This window comes from Calonectris borealis, unplaced genomic scaffold (genome assembly GCF_964195595.1).
Source record: "Calonectris borealis unplaced genomic scaffold, bCalBor7.hap1.2 HAP1_SCAFFOLD_35, whole genome shotgun sequence".
In the NCBI taxonomy this organism is placed as follows: Eukaryota; Metazoa; Chordata; class Aves; order Procellariiformes; family Procellariidae; genus Calonectris; species Calonectris borealis.
In genome coordinates, this window is record NW_027441451.1 from 920211 (window position 1) to 942660 (window position 22450).

At 54.6% G+C, this 22450-nt stretch overlaps 2 protein-coding genes across 2 annotated transcripts; both read right to left on the reverse strand.

Annotated features, from left to right (window-relative positions):
* Window positions 1–763: 763 nt before the first annotated feature.
* On the reverse strand, window positions 764–1699 carry LOC142076189 (olfactory receptor 14A16-like). The gene has a single exon (XM_075138569.1). The coding sequence runs from the start codon at window positions 1697–1699 to the stop codon at window positions 764–766; it is 936 nt and encodes a 311-aa protein (XP_074994670.1).
* Window positions 1700–19896: 18197 nt separating this feature from the next.
* On the reverse strand, window positions 19897–21092 carry LOC142076190 (olfactory receptor 14A16-like). The gene is made up of 2 exons (XM_075138570.1): window positions 21086–21092; window positions 19897–20852 (listed from the first exon to the last, which is right to left on the reverse strand). Exons 1-2 carry the CDS (start codon window positions 21090–21092, stop codon window positions 19897–19899), a joined length of 963 nt encoding a protein of 320 aa, XP_074994671.1.
* Between the last annotated feature and the right edge of the window lie 1358 nt (window positions 21093–22450).

A 22450-nucleotide genomic window follows, 5' to 3' on the forward strand; every position in this document is an offset into this window, starting at 1 on the left:
CCACAGGGTGCTGCAGAGCTCTGGGCACTCACCCCACGGCCCCAGCCCCTCTGAGGGGCACAGCAGCTGCTGGGGCAGAGAGGGGTCTCAGCCTCCCCATCAGCCCCAGGCCTGGGGCCAGCCATGGCACGAGGAGACGGAGGCCAGCGTCTCCCTGTGTCTGCTGCTCTTCTCTCAAAGAGATCCTTATTGCCCAATGCTGGCAGCCCCTCTGTGCCAGTCCCTCTACCGAGCACAAGACCCCTGGCCTGGGGTCCCCCCAGGCAGCTCCTGCTGCACCAGTGAGAGAAAAGCCTGCCCCAACTGGTGCATGCAGAAATAGCTCTGATCTTGTCCAGGGATGTCATCTCAGCATGGTCTTGAGCTGGCAGGGCTGCTCTGCAGGGCAGTGGTGCCTGAAAGCCACAGGGACACAGTCCCAGGTCAATCCCTGCGGATCATCCATCATTTCCATTGGCACTGGGCACCCACACGTGAAGGGTCAGCACAGGCCCATTCCCTAACACATCGCCCCATGTCCTCCTGCCCTGAGCCCATGGAGAACCCAAGCACAGCATCACGGCTTCGTGGGGGCAATTTCTTCAGCCTATTCCTGACCTCAGCTTTGGAAGAAGAGCCCAAGCTCCAGACACAAGCACTGAGGAAATCCGTTTTATTACAGAGATGCGACACAGGAGGCCAGCTGGGCCATCCTGCCAGACAGACGGACAAAGGCCCCTGGGTCAGACAGGCTGGGTTCATACCTTTGGAGAAGTGGAGGGGCTTATTGCTGCTGAAAGACAAGTGATTGAATCAGCTTCTTCAGTGCGTCCTTGAGCTCCTGGTTCCTCATGCTGTAGATGAGGGGGTTCACTGCTGGAGGCACCACTGAGTACAGCACTGCCACCACCAGATCCAGGGATGGGGAGGAGATGGAGGGGGGCTTCAAGTAGGCAAACATGCCAGTGCTGAGAAAGAGGGAGACCACGGCCAGGTGAGGGAGGCACGTGGAAAAGGCTTTGTGCCGTCCCTGCTCAGAGGGGATCCTCAGCACGGCCCTGAAGATCTCCATGTAGGACACCACAATGAAAACAAAACACCCAAATGCTAAACAGGCACTAACCACAAGAAGCCCAACCTCCCTGAGGTAGGAGTGTGAGCAGGAGAGCTTGAGGATCTGGGGGATTTCACAGAAGAACTGGTCCACAGCATTGCCGTGGCAGAGGGGTAGTGACAATGTATTGGCCGTGTGCAGGAGAGCATAGAGAAACCCACTGGCCCAGGCAGCTGCTGCCATGTGGACACAAGCTCTGCTGCCCAGGAGGGTCCCGTAGTGCAGGGGGTTGCAGATGGCAACGTAGCGGTCGTAGGCCATGACGGTGAGAAGACAATACTCCCCTATAATCGAGAAGAGAAAGAAGAAGAGCTGTGCAGCACATCCTGCGTAGGAGATGTCCCTGGTGTCCCAGAGGGAATTGGCCATGGCTTTGGGGAGAGTGGTGGAGATGGAGCCCAGGTCGAGGAGGGAGAGGTTGAGGAGGAAGAAGTACATGGGGGTGTGGAGGCGGTGGTCGCAGGCTATGGCGGTGATGATGAGGCCGTTGCCCAGGAGGGCAGCCAGGTAGATGCCCAGGAAGAGCCAGAAGTGCAAGAGCAGCAGCTCCTGCGTGTCTGCGAAGGCCAGGAGGAGGAAGTGGGTGATGGAGGTGCCGTTGGACATTTGGTCCCTCTGGGCACGTGAACCTGTCCAAGGAGGAAAAGGCAGTGAGAAGTTAGGGGAGACTTCTCTGAGCAAAATCCAAGCCATTTCCCACAGCCCCGCCCCTGCTGCACACCCCCCCTTTGCATTTTCCAGGAATCCTTCCTCAGCTGCGGGGCTGGAGCTCTGGTGGGTGCTGGCTGAATGTGGCGTGAGGAGCAGGCCCTGGATGGACACCCCAAGGAGAGAGCCAAGCGTCCTAACCATGGCAACTTATGAAGGGAGAGTCAGCTCATCCCCAGCCTCACAGACTGCATTGCCCAGAGCTGCACAGGTTAGAGGAAAGCTGGGACACCTCCTTGCTGTGGACACATCTGCATAGGAGGACCCACAAGGTCTGTGCCTGACTCTGCAGCTGAAACTGCCATTCCCAGGAGCCTGTCAGCAATACCAAGAGCATCTGAGCAAGGCAAGGAGAGAGACAGATGGGCACTCAGGGGAGCCTTTCCCTTACCCAGCTCTGCACACCCCTCCCAGACAACAGCAATGCAGGACAGTCGCCCTCAGGCCCTGGTCAGCGGGAAATGGGCACGTGGCCAGAGAGACGCGCTTCATCTCTTCTGCTGGTCTGCTGATCGAGGAGGTGACTAACGGCCTAGAGCCCACGGGCTAAGGGCTGTGCTGGGTGGAGAGGAGACAAGAGGGGTGTTGCCCAGGGAAGGAGTCTGCACTGCAGGGCATGGCTGGGAGGTGCCCGTGTCTCCCCTGCAACAGGGTTTCCAGCAGCATTTCCCTCCCTCCCTGCTCATGACTCTGCTGCCTGGAGCTGCCTCCCCAGCTGGGAGCTGTTTCTTTGGCCCCATGGTTCTTCCCTGCCAGTGCTCACAGAGCCCACCCCAGTCCCCATCTGCACAGCTCTGCCCTGCAGCCACGCTGTGTGTGCAGGGCTCAAAGAACAGGTCACACAAACCCTGAGGAAAATGCAAAGGTGGTGCTGGTTTTATCTGTAGGCTGGTGGGGGGTGAATGCGCTTGCTGAGGTTCCTAGTAAACCTCAGCGTGATGGTTTAAGAGTCTCAGACCCTGCTCTAACCTGCATTGGTCTCCATTCCCACCAAGCCGAGCCAGAGAAAAGTGGAAGCACAGGTTCAGGAAAGCACAGACTGCAGCAGGAAACCCCTGCCCTGAACGTACTCATGAAAAGTCCCCTCAGAAATGCCCGGGGCTGAGCTGGAGCTGTGAGCAGGGCTGACCCAGGCAGCACCCTCTCGACAGCAGAAGGACCCTGCCCTGCTGGGGCTTGCTCCTTCCACCCACAGCTTCTCCCCACAGCGCCGTGGGGAGCTCCCCGGGCAGGCTGAGTGCTGACCCTGGCAGGCGGCAGAGTCCCTGCCCCAGCACACAGCCCCTGGGGTGCAGGGACCCTGCTCGCAAGGACAGCCCTGGGCACCCCTGCCTGCACACCCCTGCAGTCCCCCCCAGCAGAAGGCAGCCCTCATGCCCTGTCCCTCTGACCGTGCAGCAGGGAAGCCCTGCTCTGCACCATGTCCTCCTCCTCCACACCAGAGAAGGTGGGAGAGACCTCCGGAAATGTCCCACAGGCTGTGGCATGTGCCAGCTTTTGGAGATCTCTCCAGGCACTGCAGCTTCTTTGCCCTGCACCCGGAGACTTACCGTGTCAAGGGCTGTGAAGGTTTCTCCTCCCGTTCATTCTCAGCATCCTCCCAGCGCAGACTGCCTCTAACCTCTCTGTGCCTCGCTCCTCTCCCCTCGGTGCCTGCAGGCAGTGCCCCCAGCCCTGCTCCTGGGCAGAGCTGTCTCTCTGCAGCGCTGCCCGCTTGCCAGGAGCTCCCTCCGTCCCAGGAGCCCAGCCCAGCTCAGCAGCAGAGGACCAGCCCAAGGCACCACTTGCTCTGCCCCCTCGGGGCTCCCTCCACGTGTCCCTGCGCCTCCAGGGAACCTGCTGGGAACAGCCTGAAGCCATCACTGATGGTCCCTCTCTCACCTCTGCAGACACGCTTCTTGCCAGCAGGGGCATTTCTCCTATTAGAAAATGATTTGGGCATGAGAAATTTGGGCATTTCTTGTCCCATTACAAAGGACACCAGGAAAGTTACACCGAAGGATCTAAGTTCTCCAAGCTGGGCGGGATGTCTTCACTTGAGTGAATTTAGGCATTGCATTCTGGGTTTGTAGTCCTAGGCCTCCAAAGACATTCAGCAATCTTTTGTCCTTGCCACGTCTCTGCTCTGAAACAAAGCCTTTGCACACACGGAGTCGAGGACACTTGGTACCAGGACCCCTTATGGCAAGTCAGAGCTTGCCTGGTTCCACAGCGTATGTGCTTCAGCCCTGATGTGCAGCAATGCCCTCAGCCAGGGCCACAGACACGGTGAGCTGGAGCCGTTCATGTCAGAGACCGAGCTGTGACACTGATGGAATGAACTGCCAAGGCATGGTGGCAGAGCTCAGTGCAGCTGCTCTTCAAGGACAGCATCCTCCAGGCACAGCAATAGTCCCGATCGAAACTGAGTCTAGACCTGTAAGGCAACGCAAGGGCACCATAGGGAGTGTTGAGTACCTGAGGAAGAGTTAAAGAAGAAACAAAGACCCTGTGTGGCCACTGCTGAATTTCATAGGGATAGAGGTGAGATCTCCATGTCTTCTCATCCTCCGTCTTCACCAGCAAGGTCTCCCAGGCCTCTGTGATTCGAGGTAGGAATCTGGAGAAGAACAGCCAGCAGTGGATGGGGATCAAGTCGGGGTCACTTGGACTAATGCAATCTTTACCAGTCTCTGGGACAGGAGGGGCGGCATCCCAGGGAGCTGAGCGAGCAGGCTGGTGGCACAGTGAGGCCACTCTCCATCATCTCTGAAAGCTCACGGAGACTGGGAGAACTCCTTGACGCCTGGCAGCACCCAAATGTGGTCTGCACTTTTCAGAAATGGCCAATGCATGAGCAGTGGAACTAAAGGCTGTGCCCCAGAGCACGTCCACTCAGATCCCACCTCTGGGGGTCTGGAAGAGAAGGTGACTGCATTTACCCAGGGTCGATTGTGCCTGGCCGGGCTCTTTGCCTTCTGTGATGAAAGGACAGGACTGCTGGACTTTGGGAGAGCGGTGATGGTCTTTTCCCTGGAAGTCAGCAAGGCATTCAGCAACATCCCCCACGATATTCTTGTGGCCAGGAGAGGATATTATGGTCTGCATGGGTGTATAAGCAGATGGGTAAAAAAGAAGCTGGATGGTTGGGCTTGGAAGGACGCTAGATAAAGGGAGAAACTTCTCAATCATGAGGATAGTCAAACTCTGGAAGCTGTTTCCCAGGGAGCGTGCACCAGCTCTATCCTGGAATGTGATCAAGATGTGTTTGGATAAAGGCCTGAGTAATCTGGTCTGACTCTGCTGTGAGCAGGAGGTTGGTGGAGACACCTCCCGAGGTCCCTCTCCAGCCTGAAGGATGCTGTCCTTCCTTCCCCTTCATGGTTTCAGAGTAGAGGAAGCTCTCAGGTTCTCCCTGACCCCAGAAATAATTCACATCAGGTGCAGGGCTGCCTTACAAGTACCCCCAAACAGCCCTGACCACATCTTTGGCATCCCTTTTCATTTGCCCCAACCCACGTTCTTCTTTTTTACTATGCTAACACCGTTCCAAAAAGAACAGCCTACCCTTTTAATTCTTTCAGAGCAGGTTTCTCAATAGGTGTCAGCAACCATGTACATTGTCTGCACATCAGCCAGGCATCAAAGCCACCATCACAGAAATGGAGACGAGGCACTTGACCAGCTCCTTCAAACCAGGAATCGGTATGCCATGCCACCTGAGATTCCCTGGAACCCTAAGCTTTAAGTGCAGAGAAGTGTGAGTCCTCGTCAGGTATCCTGGCTTGTCTCCTGACCCATGTGGTGCTTCAGGCTGTGGAGAGAACCAAACCCAACTCTGTGACTAGGTTAGTTCCATTTCACATGCTGACATGCAGGGCAGGTGAAGGGAGCTCACAACTCCAGGCTCTCTGCTGCACAGGTAGGACTTTGGGAACTGGAAGTGCAGGTACTGGTGGTGTAGCACTAATCCAAAAACACCCTTGAGAGCTGCTCTATTTTTCCTTGGCTCCAAAGCTCACCCTGCTCAGATTTTGAAAGGACTACTTCAAACCTCTGCAACCCAAACCTCTGCAGCCTTCTCTCATCGAGGGTCTTGTACCCCAGGAAGAGGAAAACTTCCAATTCAGGCATCAACCCATTGCCCAGCCTGCCTGGAGAGCCGGGACAGTTGTGCCACACAACAGCCAGCCTCAGAGGGAAGCTGGAGGTAGTGTGAACTGAAAGGGTTTTGACTCAGATGGAAGCTCAAATCCTGAGCTGGCAGGACAACGTTGGCTGCAGTTAGACATATGATACTTGTCACGACTGTGAGCTCAGACCTCGTTGGCACAGGTTCTCACACGCCTCAGTGAGGAGGGCAGGGTGTCGGGGAGGTGGGAGCACGCTTCTGTTTCCCTGATCCCAGGACAGTGCCCAAACCATCCATCCCTTGGCCTCTGGCATCCCATTACATGCAAAGCTGGTGGGCCTTTTGTCCATAATCATGTTAAAATGCATCAATAATCCTTCAAGTGTCTGTGTGATTTCCCGAAGGGTCTCAGTATTTTAGAAAAATAAATACCAATTTCAAAAGGGTTAATCTGCCTGAATATAAACACCTGCAACATAGCAGTCTGCATCTGTGGGTGCCCTTCTGGGCAGTGCCCATCAGATCGGTGTTTGCAGGGGCACGATCACCTCCCTACTCCTGCTGGCCACACTATTCCTAATACAGGCCAGGATGCCGTTGGCCTTCTTGGCCACCTGGGCACACTGCTGGCTCATGTTCAGCCGGCTGTCAATCAGCATCCCCAGGTCCTTTTCCTCCGGGCAGCTTTCCAGCCACTCTTCCCCAAGCCTGTAGCGTTGCCTGGGGTTGTTGTGGCCCAAGTGCAGGACCCGGCACTTGGCCTTGTTGAACCTCATACATTGGCCTCAGCCCGTCGATCCAGCCTGTCCAGGTCCCTCTGCAGAGCCTTCCCACCCTCCAGCAGATCAACACTCCCGCCCAGCTTGGTGTCGTCTGCAAACTTACTGAGGGAGCACTCGATCCCCTCGTCCAGATCATTGATAAAGATATTGAACAGGACCGGCCCCAGTACTGAGCCCTGGGGAACACCGCTCGTGACCGGCCGCCAACTGGATTTAACTCCGTTGACCACAACTCTCTGGGCTCGGCCGTCCAGCCAGTTTTTTACCCAGCGAAGAGTGGACCTGTCCAGGCCGTGAGCCGCCAGCTTCTCTAGGAGAATGCCGTGGGAGACAGTGTCAAAGGCTTTACTGAAGTCCAGGTAGACCTCTCCTTTCCAGCACAGCTCTGCAGAGTATGATGAAGAGGAGAGGACAAGGATGGTGATTCGCATGGGCCGATGAGGTACTCTTGGACATCACAAAGGTCCTACAGGAGAGCTCTGCCCTTCTGGAGTGATGCTCACAGCCCCGCAGGACTCCCTGTCCAGCATCATCAGGTGACATCTGCTGAGGGTCTCATTGCCCAGCCACTGAGTGCAGTGTCTCGAGCCTGGAAAATTCAGAGAGGGCTTGGGCACCTTGGTCGCATGGAAACACCTCCAGGGCAGCACCTCGTGTCCTGCGTCCTGCCCTGCGTCCTGTCCTCAGTGCCCTGCCCTGCTGCGCTAGAGCTCTGTACCGGGCACTGGTGAGGCCGCACCTCGAATCCTGGGTTCAGTTTTGGGCCCCTCACTACAAGAAGGACATGGAGGTGCTGGAGGGTGTCCAGAGAAGGGCAACGAAGCTGGTGAAGGGCCTGGAGCACAAGTCTGATGGGGAGCGGCTGAGGGAACTGGGGTTGTTTAGTCTGGAGAAGAGGAGGCTGAGGGGAGACCTCATCGCTCTACAACTGCCTGAAAGGAGGTTGTAGCGAAGTGGGGGTTGGTCTCTTCTCCCAAGTAACTAGCGATAGGACGAGAGGAAATGGCCTCAAGTTGCGCCAAGGGAGTTTTAGATTGGACATGAGGAGAAATTTCAAAAAAAAGAGTGGTCAGGCCTTGGACCAGGCTGCCCAGGGAAGTGGTGGAGTCCCCATCCTGGAGGTATTTAAAAGACGTGGAGATGAGGCCCTTAGGGACATGGCTTAGTGGGCATGGGGGGGTTGGGTTGGGTTGGACTCCATGATCTTCGAGGTCTTTTCCAACCTTAACGATTCCCTGGTTCCTGCCCTGGACCACACCACCTTGAGGGCAGAGGCTCTGCTGGGTGGGAGACGAGACCCGGGCTCTTGCTCAGAGGAAGGGGTCTGCATTGGAGGGGATGACAGGGAGCTTCCCAAATTCTCCCTCCCATGACAGTTCTGGTTGGAGCTCCGTATAGCTCTCTGCCCATGTCTCTGCTGCCTGGAGCTATCCCTGCCGGGAACTGTTTCTCTGCCCTCAAATGGTTCCCGGTCAGGGATCACAGCCCCCATCACCAACTCCCCTCTGCTCAGCTCTGACCTGAAGAAACCTCCCACTTCCAGGCACTCTCTAGAGGTACTCCTCGTTTGCAGGCAGTAAGGAGCAGGTCAGACAAACCCCGACGAGGACAACAAAGGTGATGCTGGTGCTCTCTGGAGCCAGAGGAGTGGATGAAAGCAGTTTACTTGGCTCCTACCAGACCTACTGATCTCTCGGTGGAGCAGCTCAGGACTCTCAGTCTCCCTCTCCAAAGGCAGCAGCGCCTTTACCCTTTTTCCTGAAACAGCAGGAACCTGAAAGCAGAGACTGAGGAAAGCTCTTTACCTTTAAGGTATCCCCTGCTTTGATCTTCCTCTGGAAGAGTCCCCTCTGAAATGCCCTGGGCAGCTCTGGGTGCACAGCCTGGCTTCACCCCTTCACGCTTGTCTAACAGGAGCCCCTGGCCTGGGAGTCCTCCTGCCAGATCTTGCAGGCTGGAGGCTGGGATAGCTTTAGGAGACCCCTCCAGGAACCGCAGCTGCATTGCCCTGCACCAAGAGACTTACCGTGTCAGGGGCTGTCAAGCTTTCCTCCCTTCGAGCTCTCCTCTGTCCTCCCACTGCAGACTGCCTGGAACCTCTCTCTGCCCTACTCCTTCTCCCAGAGCCCTGCTGCGCTTTGCAGAGGAGTCGTTCCTGGGCAGAGCTGTCTCTCTGCAGCGCTGCCTGCTCCCCGTGAGCTCCCTCCATCCCAGGAGCCTGTCTCAGCCCAGGAGTAGAGGACCCGCCCAAGACGTCACTTCCTCTGCCCCCCACCCCGCCCTGCGCTCCCTCCAGGTGTCCCTGGGGCTCTCCAGGGACCTGCTTGGAAAGAGACTGAAGTCATCCCCAGTGTTGCCTGTCTCACCTCTGCAGAGACATGTCTTTCCAGCAGCGGCCTTTCTCCTCTCAGAGACACAGCTGGGTCTGAGAATCACCTTCCTTGTCCCACCATTGGTCAGGACCCCTGGACACTGGCAGGGAGGGATCTCCTTTACCTCCTTTGCTGAGGGAAGGGAATCGGCTGAGTCAATGGAGGCATCTCACCCTGGGTCTGTAGTCCTGGGGCTGGAAGGGACCTCAGCTCCCTCCCACGCCTGCCACAAACCCACAGGAGGTGAGATTCCTCTTGCTTCAGGGGTGGTGTCTGTTAGAAATAGGCACCTGCACTTCTTTTCTATGGTGCCATGGTCATCGATGGAGATCATAGAATCATAGAATCATAGAATGGTTTGGGTTGGAAGGGACCTTTAAGGGTTATCTAGTCCATCCCCCCTGCCATGGGCAGGGACATCTTCAACTAGATCAGGTTGCTCAGAGCCCTGTCCAACCGGACCTTGAATGTTTCCAGGGATGGGGCATCTACCACCTCTCTGGGCAATCTGGTCCAGTGATTCACCACGCTCAGTGTAAAAAAGTTCTTCCTTAGATCTAGTCTAAATCTCCCCTCTTTTAGTTTAAAACCATTCCCCCTTGTTCTGTCGCAACAGGCCCTGCTAAAAAGTTTTCTGCCATCTTTTTTATAAGCCCCCTTTAAGTACTGAAAGGCTGCAAGAAGGTCTCCCCGAAGCCTTCTCTTCTCCAGGCTGAAGAACACCAACTCTCTCAGCCTTTCTTCATGGAAGAGAGTTCACACACCAACACCTGGTGACATTTGGGGTGCCAGATGTTGTCCACAATAATGGAGCAGAACTCAGAGACTGGGAAACATCTGGGGGCATCATCCTGCAGGCTGGTGAGGATGCCAGCTGAAATGACGGCAGATGCCCACGTTTAGGACATCACCACCTGCCCCTACTCATGCTGTTCAGGGCCACCTATAGAGGTGTTCAGCTGGCCAAACGGAGTTATGTGCCAGAGGGAGAGCGAAGTCTGTCTCTTCTCCCCTCCCGTACCTGTATTTCCTAGCTGTCCATTGGCTGTAACAATAGGTGTCTCACACGTCCCCACGTAGCCAAACCTCCTTCAGGGCAGCTGCTCATTTCATGGCCAAACACAGGCCTGTAGTGCCATGTGAGACGCCAAGGCTCTCCACCAAAACTGCACGTGGCTGGCAGGGACAGCCAGGCCCTGCAGGAAAGCCATGTCCACTCAGAGTGGGTGCGTGGCAGACACCCCAGGCGGCATCTCAGAGGAATTGGGTGCTTGTGTGAAAGTGGCTGATTCCCATCTCTCTCCAGTAGATGCAAGGCACTGCATGAATAAGCAGCACATTGCGCTGGGGTCTCCACTTGTGGGCCTACGTTCTCAGCTTCTTCTGGTTCTCCCTCCCCATCCTTCACTCACCCTCTTGATGATACGGTCTTCAAAGAGTCCAATGACTTCAGAGTGTGCCTGGATCGCGGGATGTGCACCCCCAAGGACAATTTCAGCAGCACCTTGTCCTTCCAGGAGATCAGTGCCTCTCTCCACCAAAGGCCCTCCAGGGCTGCAGAGACGCCGCAGCCAGCAATGCCCTCTCCTGCCAGGGCTGCCCAGCCCAGCCCTCTTTCTCTCTGACCTTGGGGACAGCAGGGATTGCTCTCTTCCTGGGCACCTCATGTCTTTCTTACAACGCCATCTGCCATCCGCTCCAGCATGTCTCACGTACACGGGCTCTTGGGTGCTTGGTATCCCTGTTCACCATGACAGCTCTGAGCTTGGCCCTAGAGCCACAACTCAGGGGCTGCAGCCCAGATGTGCAACACTGTCCTCTGACTGGGAACGGACAGGAGGAGCTGGACCCCGTGGTCTGTCACAAGCTGTGACACTGGTGGAATAACTTCCGAGGCACAGTGGGACACCTCACACAACTTGCTGCAATGGATGGATAAAGGTTCTTCACGAGAGACGGGCTCGGAGCATCAGAAGAGGAATACGTTCTGTGGGAAGGAGTTGCTGGGATGTATGGAGCTCCTTGCTGGGAGAGTCACCAGGTTGGGTGAGCCCTTGTGGGTGAGGATCGGAGGAGAGGCCAGCTAGGGCGACATCGTGGTGGGAGATAAAGAACCTGCAATCAAGGGGAGGAGGTGGCCAAGCTCTTACTTAAGCAACGCAAGGAAATCTCCAGATGAGCGACCTGGGGCTCCTTCTGGGGACTTTCATTACCCTGACATTCATTGGAGGGGGAACACAGCACTGTGAAAATAGACCAATAGGTTTCTGGAGGATGTTGGAGCAATTTCTTAGGAAAGCCACCAGAGGACCAACATGGATGATGCTCACCTGGGTCAGGTCCTTGCAAACCATGAAGAGCTGGTCAGGGAGGTGAAAACCAGTGTCATCCTTGGCTGTAGTGACCATGAAATAGGGGGGTCCAGCTCTTGAGCAGACTGAGGAAGGAGAGGAGCAGGGTGCAGGTGTCAGACCTCAGAGGGGAAGACTTTGGCCTATTCAGGGGGCTTCTAGTGGGGATCCCGTGGGCACAGCGAAGGGCAGCACAACTCAGTACAGCTTGTCTTTAACGACAGAATCGCCCACGAAGAGCAGGGGTGAGTACATAGCTCACAAGACCAGCTTGGGTGAAGAGGGAACTCACGAGGAAGCTCCATAGGTAATGGAAGCCTCCAGGAGGTGGATGCAGAGACCCACTTCAGATGGAGGGCTTTAGAAATAGGAACGGCTTTAGGAAACCCGTAGCTTCCCTAGAGATGACCCTTGCAAGGGAGTCCAAGGGGACCACAATGAGCTGCTACTACTTCAGTGACAGTTAAAGGATAAACACAGAAAACGCGGGGCCACCTCTGACTTCAGGGAGAGTAGATGCAGAGAGCTCTGACATCCTCTGTGTCCTCTTTCTCTCAGTCTTTCCCAGCAAGGTCTTCAAGGCCTTTGGACCTCGCGGCAGAACCCAAGGACAACAACCAGCAGTGGATGGGGGATGGAGTCAGGGGTTACTTGGGCAAACTGAGCCCTTCACAGTCGAGGGCACCAGAGGGGCTGCCTCCGCGGGTGAGGAGAGAGCAGGCCGATGTCACAGTGGCATCACTCATCATCACCTTTGAAAGGTTAAGGAGGTCAGGGGAACTTCCTGAAGACTGACAAAAAGCAAATGTTGCGAGCATCTTTCAAAAAGGCCCAAAAGATGAGCTGGGGAGCTAAAGGCTGCTTAGCCTCCCTTTGGTTGAGGAGTGCGTCCCTTCGCGTGTCCTCTTGGATCACAAGTTAGGACGTTGCATTCTGCATGGTTGAATAAGTTGATGGGTAAAGAAATGATTGGCTGGTTGGGCCTGGAGGGACGTGGTGACCTGGAAACTGAGCACACAGAAAAAGAAAAGAAATATAAAAAAATAAAGCAAAATAATTGTATTATTGCACTTTACAGATTTTAGAACTCCTTATGCCCTTATCCTCCCTCTTTCCAAATATTTGTCCTGTGGTGGGGCAGGAGGGCTGGTTTGTTTTGGGGTTGGTTTGTTTTTTGTTTTTTTTTTTTTTAAGAACAATTTTGGACATCAGGGTGGCTTGAGTTACAGGAGCGCAGAGGCCTGGTGTCGCCCTCCATCCGCAGTCTCAGTTGGAGGGTCCTGGTCTCCCACAGCCCCCTGTGGTCACTACCAGTCCCAGGTGAGTGTGTCAGGCACACCAGGACCTCCTCAATTGGCACTGGAGGCTTCTGGTCAAGAACGGAGCTCGGCTTGCAAAGATGAGGACATTTTCTCAACATTTACGTAGTACGGGAACATTTTCACTTTTGAATACTTTTAATGGAGAGAGAGTGTTTTCCTGTGTTGCCATCAAGAAGTTTTCCAGGATGTGTACTGCTCTCAGGAGAAGAAACCTTGATCTTCCCAGCACTTGCTTGACCACTGCTCTGCCCAGTACAGAATGTACGGAATCTCACTAATCTTTTTGGTATTTCCACATGTCCTGATTACACTGACCATTTCTCAAGTCATCTCCTCAGCGGACTGTCTGCACCTTTGCATTTTCGAGTGTCCATCCCCTTTTCCCCCTCCCATTACTCTCCATTCACTCAGACCCCTCCCAAGTACCCAGGTGGGGATTGGGGGTGGGGGTGGGATGAAGAGCGTCTCTAGAACGTCTGACAGAAAGGGTCTTGCTTTTCCTACGTACTCATACCTCCTCGTGAGACACTCTGGATCAGTATGAATTGGAGATTTTTTATATTGTTTATTCTGTAAGCAGGAAAATAAAGAAAACTGGAAAAAGCATAAACCTTTATAAACCGTTATTTCTTTTTGAAATCTTCTCATTTAGACTATACTCCTGAAATCTCTCTAACGAACTACACAAGAATAGAGGAATTAAAGAAAACTGCGGAGAGCCCTGGCACGTTCAGGTCTTTGCATTTCAGTGAGCCCTCTGGTGCCGAGTTCCTGAACTGCAGATCCTGAAAGAAGATTGAACAAGCCGCTGAAGAAGTATTTAAAATCTGATTAAACTCTCCAAGGTTCTGAGGGTGTCAGTGGGCCCCCTGAGGACCATCACAGATGAAGCCATGAAGGGAAGCACGGGTGGAGGTACCCCTCCCTGGGGGCTGCCTTAAACTGGAAAGAGGTAAGCACTGGTTACAGGTGACAAAGGCAATGTGCAGGCGGCTCTGATGCCATATGAGCCCTTGATGTGTTCCATCAAGAAGGATGGGCCAGCTCTGATCCCTGGGAAGGGAGATTCTTTCTCTCCTGCGTTGCTCAGGGCTCGTCATGGAGCAGTGTGATGTGGGGGGGTGCGATGCCGAGTGCAGGACAACCCTAGGACTGCCTGAACTCCATGGAGGGATGAGGAGGCCACAAGGGCATGGGGCTGTAAGGAAATGATGTCCCCTCATGGTTCTTGGTGGCAGTGACGATATTCATAGCTGAGAGGACAGAGATCTTGGTTGTGTTGGGGAAGTCCCAGCCCCACCAAGGCTCTCAGTCATCCCCACCACAGGCTCTCCCATGCTGTCCCATGCCTGCAGCAGTTCTCCTGCAGACTTTGGCCACCCCCCGCTACTTCCCCACCTCACTCTGAACCTAGGATCTCCCAGGCTTTACCAATGGCTTTTTGTCCTCCCTGCCTTCTCCTTCTAACACAAAGCTGTGGTTTGCTGGGGCTTTGCCAAACCTGTGAATCCCCAAGCAACACATCCAGCTTCTTTCAAAGCTAATGCTCCTCAATCACCTAAGATGTCCCAGCACCATACTTACTCATCATCGAATCATAGAATGGTTTGGGTTGGAAGGTGTCCTGGTTTTGGCTGGGATAGAGATAATTTTCTTCCTAGCAGTTGGTAAATAGTGCTATGGTTTGGATTTAGTCTGAGAATAACGTTGACAACACACTGATGTTTGAGTTGTTGCTGAGTAGTGTTTACCCTGGTCAAGGACTTTTCAGCTTTCCACTCTCTGCCAGGTGCACAAGAAGCTGGAGGGGGCATAGCCAGGACAGCTGACCCAACCGGCCAACGGGGTATTCCATACCATATGACATCATGCTCAGCATATAAGGCTGGGGGAAGAAGAAGAAAGAGGGGGATGTTTGGAGCGATGACGTTTGTCTTCCCCAGTAACTGCTATGCGTGATGGAGCCCTGCTTTCCTGGAGGTGGCTGCACACCTGCGCCTGGGATAGACTGACAGCCTGCAGTGGCAGGGGAAGGGGACTGCCTGGCTGGGGAGCAGCTCTGTGGAAAAGGCCCTGGTGGTGCTGCGGAACAGAAGGTAAAACAAAACCCAGTAGTGTGAGCTGGTGGCAGAGGCGGCCATCAGTATCCTGGAGTGTGTAAAGAGAAGCCTCACCAAAAGAGTGAGGGAAGTGATTGTCTCCCCCTGCTCATCACTCATTAGACCACCAGTGCACTACTGTGTCCACTTCTGGGCCCCTGGTTCAAGTGTACTGGTCTGGCTGGGATGGGGTTAACTTCCTCTGCGGCGCTGTCTTTGGCATTTGTGCCTAAACCAGTGTTGATAACACACCAGTGTTTTGGCTGTTGCTGAACAGTGTTTGCACAGCGCCAAGGGCTTCCCTGTTTCTGACTCTGCTCCCTCCCAGTGAGTAGGCTGGGGGTGGGCGAGAAGTTGGTGGGGGGACACAACCAGGACAGCTGACCTTGAGTGACCAACTCCGTACAATATGACGTCATGCTCAGCAATGAAATCTGTGGCAGAGGAAGAAGGAGGAGGAGTTTTTTGTTGTTCAAGGTGTCTGTTGCTGGGAGACTGCTGGGCGTCAGTCTGCTTGTGGGAGGGGGAAAGTGATTGCCTCTTTGTTATGGTTTATGTTTGGGTTTACACTTTTTGTCCCCTATTATCTGTTTTGATCTCAACCCACAAGCTGCACAACAACTCCATGCGGCAGCATGGGTGGAGACCTGGCCAGCTAAGGAGTGCCCCTGAGGAGAAGGGCCTGGGCACCAGGACGATGCCATAGGAGCCAGTGGGCCTCCCATTTCAAAAGGAAAGTGGAGAAATTGGAGAGGGTGCGGAGGAGGTCTGCCAAGATGGAGCTAGGGGCCTAAAGCAGGAGCTGTGAGGAGAGTCTGAGGGAACTGGGCCTCTCTAGGCTGCTAAAGGAGGCATGGGGCAACCTAGGAAGAGCCTACAGCTACCTGGAGAGATGATGGAACCAAGCCTTTTTGCAGTGGCCAATGATATGACAGAGGCAACAGGCACAAACTGCCTCTTGGGAGCTTTAGGCTGAGCCTTAGGGAAAATAAAATGGCCTAGGCTGAGGGTTGCTGTGATCTCCTTTGGAGCTCTTCTTTGCTGGACTAGAGGCTGGACTAGAGACCCCCAGCAGTCTCTTTCCCACCAACCCTTCCATGAGCCTGTGCCTTGACCATGTGCCCTATGAGAAAAGATGAAGCTGGAGGTGAGGGTCTCTACATCCTGTGCTCCTAGGACAGTTCAGGGTGGAAGGGAGCTCAGGTGCTCTGTAGTCCAATGCCCAGCTCCAAGCAGGGCCAGCTCTGAGGTCAGACCAGGTTGCTCAGTAAATGTCAGCACCCACCGAGAGAGTTTACACATGAACCAGGCATCTGGGCCACCATTACAGAAATGGAGACGAGGCCTTTGAGCAGCTCCCTGAGCACAGCTAGGGGTACGCCATGCCTCCGGAGATTCCTGGGAACATCCACCTTCTTGTGCAGAGGAGTGTGGTTCTTCTGCAAGTTTCCTGGCATCTCTCCAGACCACGGGGTGCTTAAGGCTGGACACAGGATTGAAAGAAAGCCTCTGGCTTGGGTACTGTCAACTTAATTGCTAAAGGAGAGGGAGGTGGAGGGCACCTCAGCATTTCCAGGTTCCTGCTGAAGATTTAAGGCCTCTGAGAAAGGAGCTGAAGAGAACACTTGTGAACTAGCATAGCCTTTAGATCGTTTCACATGTGAGGGCTCTGCTCCCCCATCTCAGTCCTTGGCACTCAGAAACCTCCCCTGCTTTTCCGTCCTCTCCTCCCAAAACCTGACCAAGTGATGGGAGGAAAGGCAGCAGAAAGGCCCTAGGCCTCTGTGAATCAGCTGGGGTCTGGCACCTGGAGGGCGATGGTGTCATTTCATTGGACACCCCATAAAGACTCAAGCTGGGGAGTGCCTCTGCAAGTCCGAACCAACAAGGTCCATGGCCAGGCAAGGCTGTGTCTCTGGCTGTGTCTGGAGACCCGAACACCTACAGCTTAGATGAAGCTGGGGCTGAACCTCAGGCCTGGGCTTCAGTGGTCTCCTGGGCCCATGGGCAGAGATGCAGGTGGAGGCCCATGTGAGGCTGCTCTAGGGCCCTGACACTGCCCCCATGGGTTCCCACCTGCCAGTGTCCTCAGTAGGTCAAGTTCTCATGCCCTGATGTGCAGGATCTGCTCTCTGCTTCTCTCCTTCCCCATATCCCTGGGGATCCGAGAGATCACAATTTCACGGTCACTACAGCCAAGGCAGACACTGGTCCTCACATCCCTGAGCAGCTCTTCCTCCTTTGGGAGTACCAGGTCCAGGTGAACATCAGACTGGGTGGCCCGTTTGACAGCTGTGCTGAGAACTTCTCCAGAACCTCCACAAGAAGCCTCCTGAACTGTTTGCATCCTGCTGTCTCACTTGACCAGTGAACACCAGGGAGACCGAGTCCCCCATAAGAGCCAGGGTCTGGGATCCACAGATTTCCTCAGGTCATTTAAACAAGACTTAGTTCATTCCTCACCCTGACTCTATGACCTGTAGCTCTGTCCTGGGTCTGGCTGGGATGCAGTTAATTCTCTCCATAGCAGACCGTATGGTGATCTGCTTTGGGTTTGTTACTAAACGGCACTGGTAACACACCAGGGTTTTGGCTACTGCTGAGCAGTCCCTGCAGAGCCTGAAGGTTTTCTCTTTCTCACTCTGCCCCCTCTGCAAGTAGGCTGGGGGTAGGCAAGAGGTTGGCAGAGGCACAGCTGGGAAAGCTGACCCCAACGGACCAAAGCAATATTCTGTACCAAATGATGTCATGCTCAACAAAAGAACCGCAAGGAAAGACGGAGGAAGGGGGGACATTTGTGGTCATGGCATTTGTCTTCCCAAGTAACTGACACACATGATGCTTTCCTGGCAGTGGCTAAACATCTGCTTGCCGATGGGAAGTGTGAATGAATTCCCCATTTTGCTTTACCTGCACACACAGTTTTGCTTCACCTATTAAACCCTCTTTGTCTTGACTCCTGAGTTTTCTCGCTTCTGCACTTCCGATTCTCTCCCCTGTCCCCCTGGGGTTGTAGTGGGGGAGTGAGCAAGTGATTCTGGGTGTTTTGTTGCTGGCCAGACACAAACCAGAAGTAACTCCTACCGCAGTGTCATCTTTTCTGGCCTCTCGTCTGACCCCCACACAAGCTCTCACCTCACCTGTTCCCTGTGCCGTAGAGGAGCTCCATGCACCTGCACTGCCCTGACGTCACACAAGGCAGCCCCCACTTCTCGTCTTCCCTGTTTGTCTCTCCTCAAAATATTGTATCTCCACCCACCACAAAAGCTGTGGGAGCTGTCCTTCCCCACCTCAGCTCTTGTTCCACTGAAGTCACAGCTCTGTGATGGCACCTGCGGCTCCTGCTCTCTGTGCCCCAGGCTGGGGGCTTTGGTGCCCATTTGGGCTGCAGCCCCTCCGATGGGGCACCAGGGCCAAGGGCAGACTTGTCCCATGCAAAGCTGGTCCCCAGAGATGGGACCCCGTGTGTGGAAAGGCTTTGCTTCCCAGCAGAGGCATGCTGGAGTGGGTGGCAGGTGGCAACAGAATGGTGGATGAGGTTGCCACCCGAGAGCAAAAGCTGCAGTGCCCAAGGCCAGAGAGAAAGAGGCGAGGGCTGTGCAGCCCCGGCAGGAGAGGGGTTTGCTGTCCCAGGTGACTCTGCAGCACCGTGGGGCCTGTGCCAGAGGTGGGGCTGATCTCCACGAAGGACAAGGTGCTGCTGAGAATGTCCCTGGGGGAGGACAGCCTGTGATCCAGCCACACTCTGGACATCATGCTGGGGGCTGAGCGGTGTGCTGGTTTTGGCTGGGATAGAGTTAATTTTCTCCACAGTAGCCAGTATGGGGCTGTGGTTTGGATTTGTGCTGAAGACAGTGTTGATAACACAGGGATGTTTTCCTTCTGCTGAGCAGGGCTTACACAGGGTCAAGGCCTTTTCTGCTCCTCACCCCACCCCACCAGCGAGTAGGCTGGGCGTGCACAGAAGTTGGGAGGGGACACAGCTGGGACAGCTGACCCCACGTGACTAAAGGGATGTTCCATATGATATGACGTCATGTTCAGCAATTAAAAGCTGGGGGGAAGAAGAAGAAAGGGAGGGATGTTCGGAATGGTGGCGTTTCTCTTGCCAAGATGGCTGAACATCTGCCTGCCGATGGGAAGGAGTGAATGGAAGTGAATGGGAAGGTCAGCCTCCCCATCAGCCCCAGGGATGCTGCTGGCCCCAAGGCCACGAGGAAATGGAGGCTACTCACTCGCTGCCTCTCCTGATTTCATATTGCAGGTGATGCCCAGCTCTGACTGAATTTGCCCCCTCCTCTGCTCCCACCAGCCCCACTCCCCACGACAGCACGACAGTCCTGGCCCTGGGCCTCCTCCGGCACCTCCTGCATTTCTCCAGCCTCCCCTCCCTCTGCCTGCTGGGTCCCCACTCACTCCCATGGCACTGCAGAGTCCTTGTCCAGGGATACGTCGATTTGGTGCTTTACTTTTGGGGGACTTCACCTTTGAGGGTGTTTCACCTTCTGAGTCTCCATTCATTGCAACCCCAGGGCACGGGGTGAGTCCCCATCCTCTCCTCTCCTCACCTCTCCAGATTCATTTGCAGAGACTCTGGTATGTACCATCAGTCTTGTCATCCATGAAGGAACCTGAGAAGAAGATAATGGGAGCTCGTGGACCATCTCCCCTGCCATTGGACACCAAGAGGAGAGCTCTTAAATCCAGACCGTTTGGTCCAGTGGAACCCAATGGTACCGTGAGCTTAACCCCAAAACACTGAGAATAAAAAGGAGAACAGACTTTTTAAAATATCAATTCCTTGGACATTTATTTGGAAGCAACTTTGGAGGAAGAGCCCAGCCTTCAGGCACTGCACCTGGGAGATCCCCTTTTACTGAAGAGCTGCTATCGGGCATGCCACATAGGACACAGTGTTGGACAAGCGTCACAGGATCAAACCTCAAGACAAGTAGTATAAAGTCAGAAAATATATATAAGCAGGATTATCACAAGAGAAAAAAGCAGAGCCATGGCCTAAGATAAACTCTGGGGAATGTGCAGAGAAGGGGAGGCAGGTTATTGTCGGTGAAACAGTGTCCACTGGGCCAGTTTCCTTAGGGCATCCTTGAGCTCCTGGTTCCTCATGCTGTAGATGAGGGGGTTCACTGCTGGAGGCACCACCGAGTACAGCACTGCCACCACCAGATCCAGGGCTGGGGAGGAGATGGAGGGGGGCTTCAGGTAGGCAAATATGCCAGTGCTGAGAAAGAGGGAGACCACAGCCAGGTGAGGGAGGCACGTGGAAAAGGCTTTGTGCTGTCCCTGCTCAGAGGGGATCCTCAGCACGGCCCTGAAGATCTCCACGTAGGACACCACAATGAAAACAAAACATCCAAATAGTAAACAGGCACTAAGCACGAGAAGCCCAACCTCCCTGAGGTAGGAGTGTGAGCAGGAGAGCTTGAGGATCTGGGGGATTTCACAGAAGAACTGGTCCACAGCATTGCCGTGGCAGAGGGGTAGTGACAATGTATTGGCCGTGTGCAGGAGAGAAGTGAGAAACCCACTGGCCCAGGCAGCTGCTGCCATGTGGACACAAGCTCTGCTGCCCAGGAGGGTCCCGTAGTGCAGGGGTTGGCAGATGGCAACATAGCGGTCGTAGGCCATGACAGTGAGAAGAAAATACTCTGCTGAGATGAAAAAGGCTAACAGAAAGAGCTGTGCAGCACATCCTGCGTAGGAGATGTCCCTGGTGTCCCAGAGGGAATTGGCCATGGCTTTGGGAACAGTGGTGGAGATGGAGCCCAGGTCGAGGAGGGAGAGGTTGAGGAGGAAGAAGTACATGGGGGTGTGCAGGCGGTGGTCGCAGGCTATGGCGGTGATGATGAGGCCGTTGCCCAGGAGGGCAGCCAGGTAGATGCCCAGGAAGAGCCAGAAGTGCAAGAGCTGCAGCTCCCGCGTGTCTGCGAACTCCAGGAGGAGGAACTGGGTGATGGAGCTGCTGTTTCTTGGCATAGGGGTACTGTTCAAAACTGGAATAGACAATGAAAAAGTATGACAGACTTCTCCAAGCAAAGCCACTCTTTTTTTCATAGAAATCCACTCCCCCTAAAATTGAAATGCATTTCCTTCTCTGTTTTGTGCTGGTTGAGTGTGCTGTGAGGAGCAGGACCTCTGTCCACGGCCAAGGAGCCAGCTTTTCTCTGCTGCAGTGGGTACCTGGGAGCTGGTTTGTGACAGCTCCGATGTTCCCAAGGGATGTCACATGTCATCCGCACTTAATGGAAAAGATCAGTATCTGCACTCATGACTCTCAAGAGCGTGGGCTGCAGAAGAGAGGCTTAGCGTGTCCTTATAAGAATTTTGTCTCTGTTTTTTATTGTCCACCATCACATCTGGTGAGTGTTCTTTTTAGGGGTAGAAATGCTCATTTCTATGACTGAAAATGTGAAGAGTCTTGAGACAGGACAGGCAAAAGGGCTCAGCTCTCTGTGGCTTAGTGCAGTCAGGTGAGCTGCAGTGTCCATCAGTCTGTTACCCAGCTGCCCTGCTCTTTCCCTTGTGCTGCCTCAAAGATGACTTCACACACAAATTACTCATTAAAAGAAACCAAACCAAACCACTGGGCTCTGATGAAAGCAGGGGAGCACTGTTGCAGAGGGCAGATCTGCACACTCTTCTCTTCCCCACCCCAGAGGTGGAGTTGTGATGGAGAAGGACACCGTCCCTCACAAGAGAAGCAAAGGACCCTGAGCGGAGAGTACTGACCTCCAAGGGAAAGCTCAGCCCTCCCTAGGATCCTGCAGGAGAGCTGTGCCTTTCTGGAGGGCAGCTCGCAAGCCCAGCAGGACAGGCAAAGCGGAGGGTCAGGGGTCCTGAAGATGGGATGTCCTAAAGGGAGAGTCAGCTCATCGCCCAGCAGACAATGCCCAGAAGACATCTACAGTGAAGGACCGAATGAGAGCTGCCTTAACGGAGCCTACCCCGGTGCTTGTTTGCAGCTTCCTCCCACCCCCTGCCCAGGTCTCTGCTGCCTGGAGCTGTCCCTGCCGAGAGCTGGTTCCCTGTCCCCACCTCTCCTCCCTGTCGGTGCTCACAGACCCCATCCCACCCGCTGTGTGCTCAGCTCTGCCCTGCAGACCCCTCCTGGCAGCTGGGCACTGCGCAATGTCTTCTCTGTCCATGCAGGCTCTGATGGGATCATCAGACCAACCCTGATGAGCCTGGAGAAGTTGTACTGCTGCTGTCTGTAAGCCACGGTGTGTTGATTTCTCATACTCCCTGCTTTATTCACCTCCAAGAGTAACAGATTTGGAAATCCAGTGCCTCCTCTTGACATGAGACATTAATTTCTATGTCCCATTGCCCACCCAGGCAACCCAGAGTACAAGGTAGAAAGAACAGGACACTTGATTTACAGGTAGCCCCTGCCTTGCTGTGCTTCTTCAAAAGTCTTCTGGGAAAGCCCTGTAGTGATCTGAAGATGTGAGCAGGGCTGACCCCGGCAGCACCCTCTGGACAGCAGAAGGACCCTGCCCTGCTGGGGCTCGCTCCTTCCACCCACAGCTTCTCCCCACAGCGCCGTGGGGAGCTCCCCGGGCAGGCTGAGTGCTGAGCCTGGCAGGCGGCA

Bases quoted from the DNA above. Each gene is read 5' to 3' on its own strand.
- LOC142076189 (XM_075138569.1), bottom strand. From the start codon at position 1,699: ATGTCCAACGGCACCTCCATCACCCACTTCCTCCTCCTGGCCTTCGCA.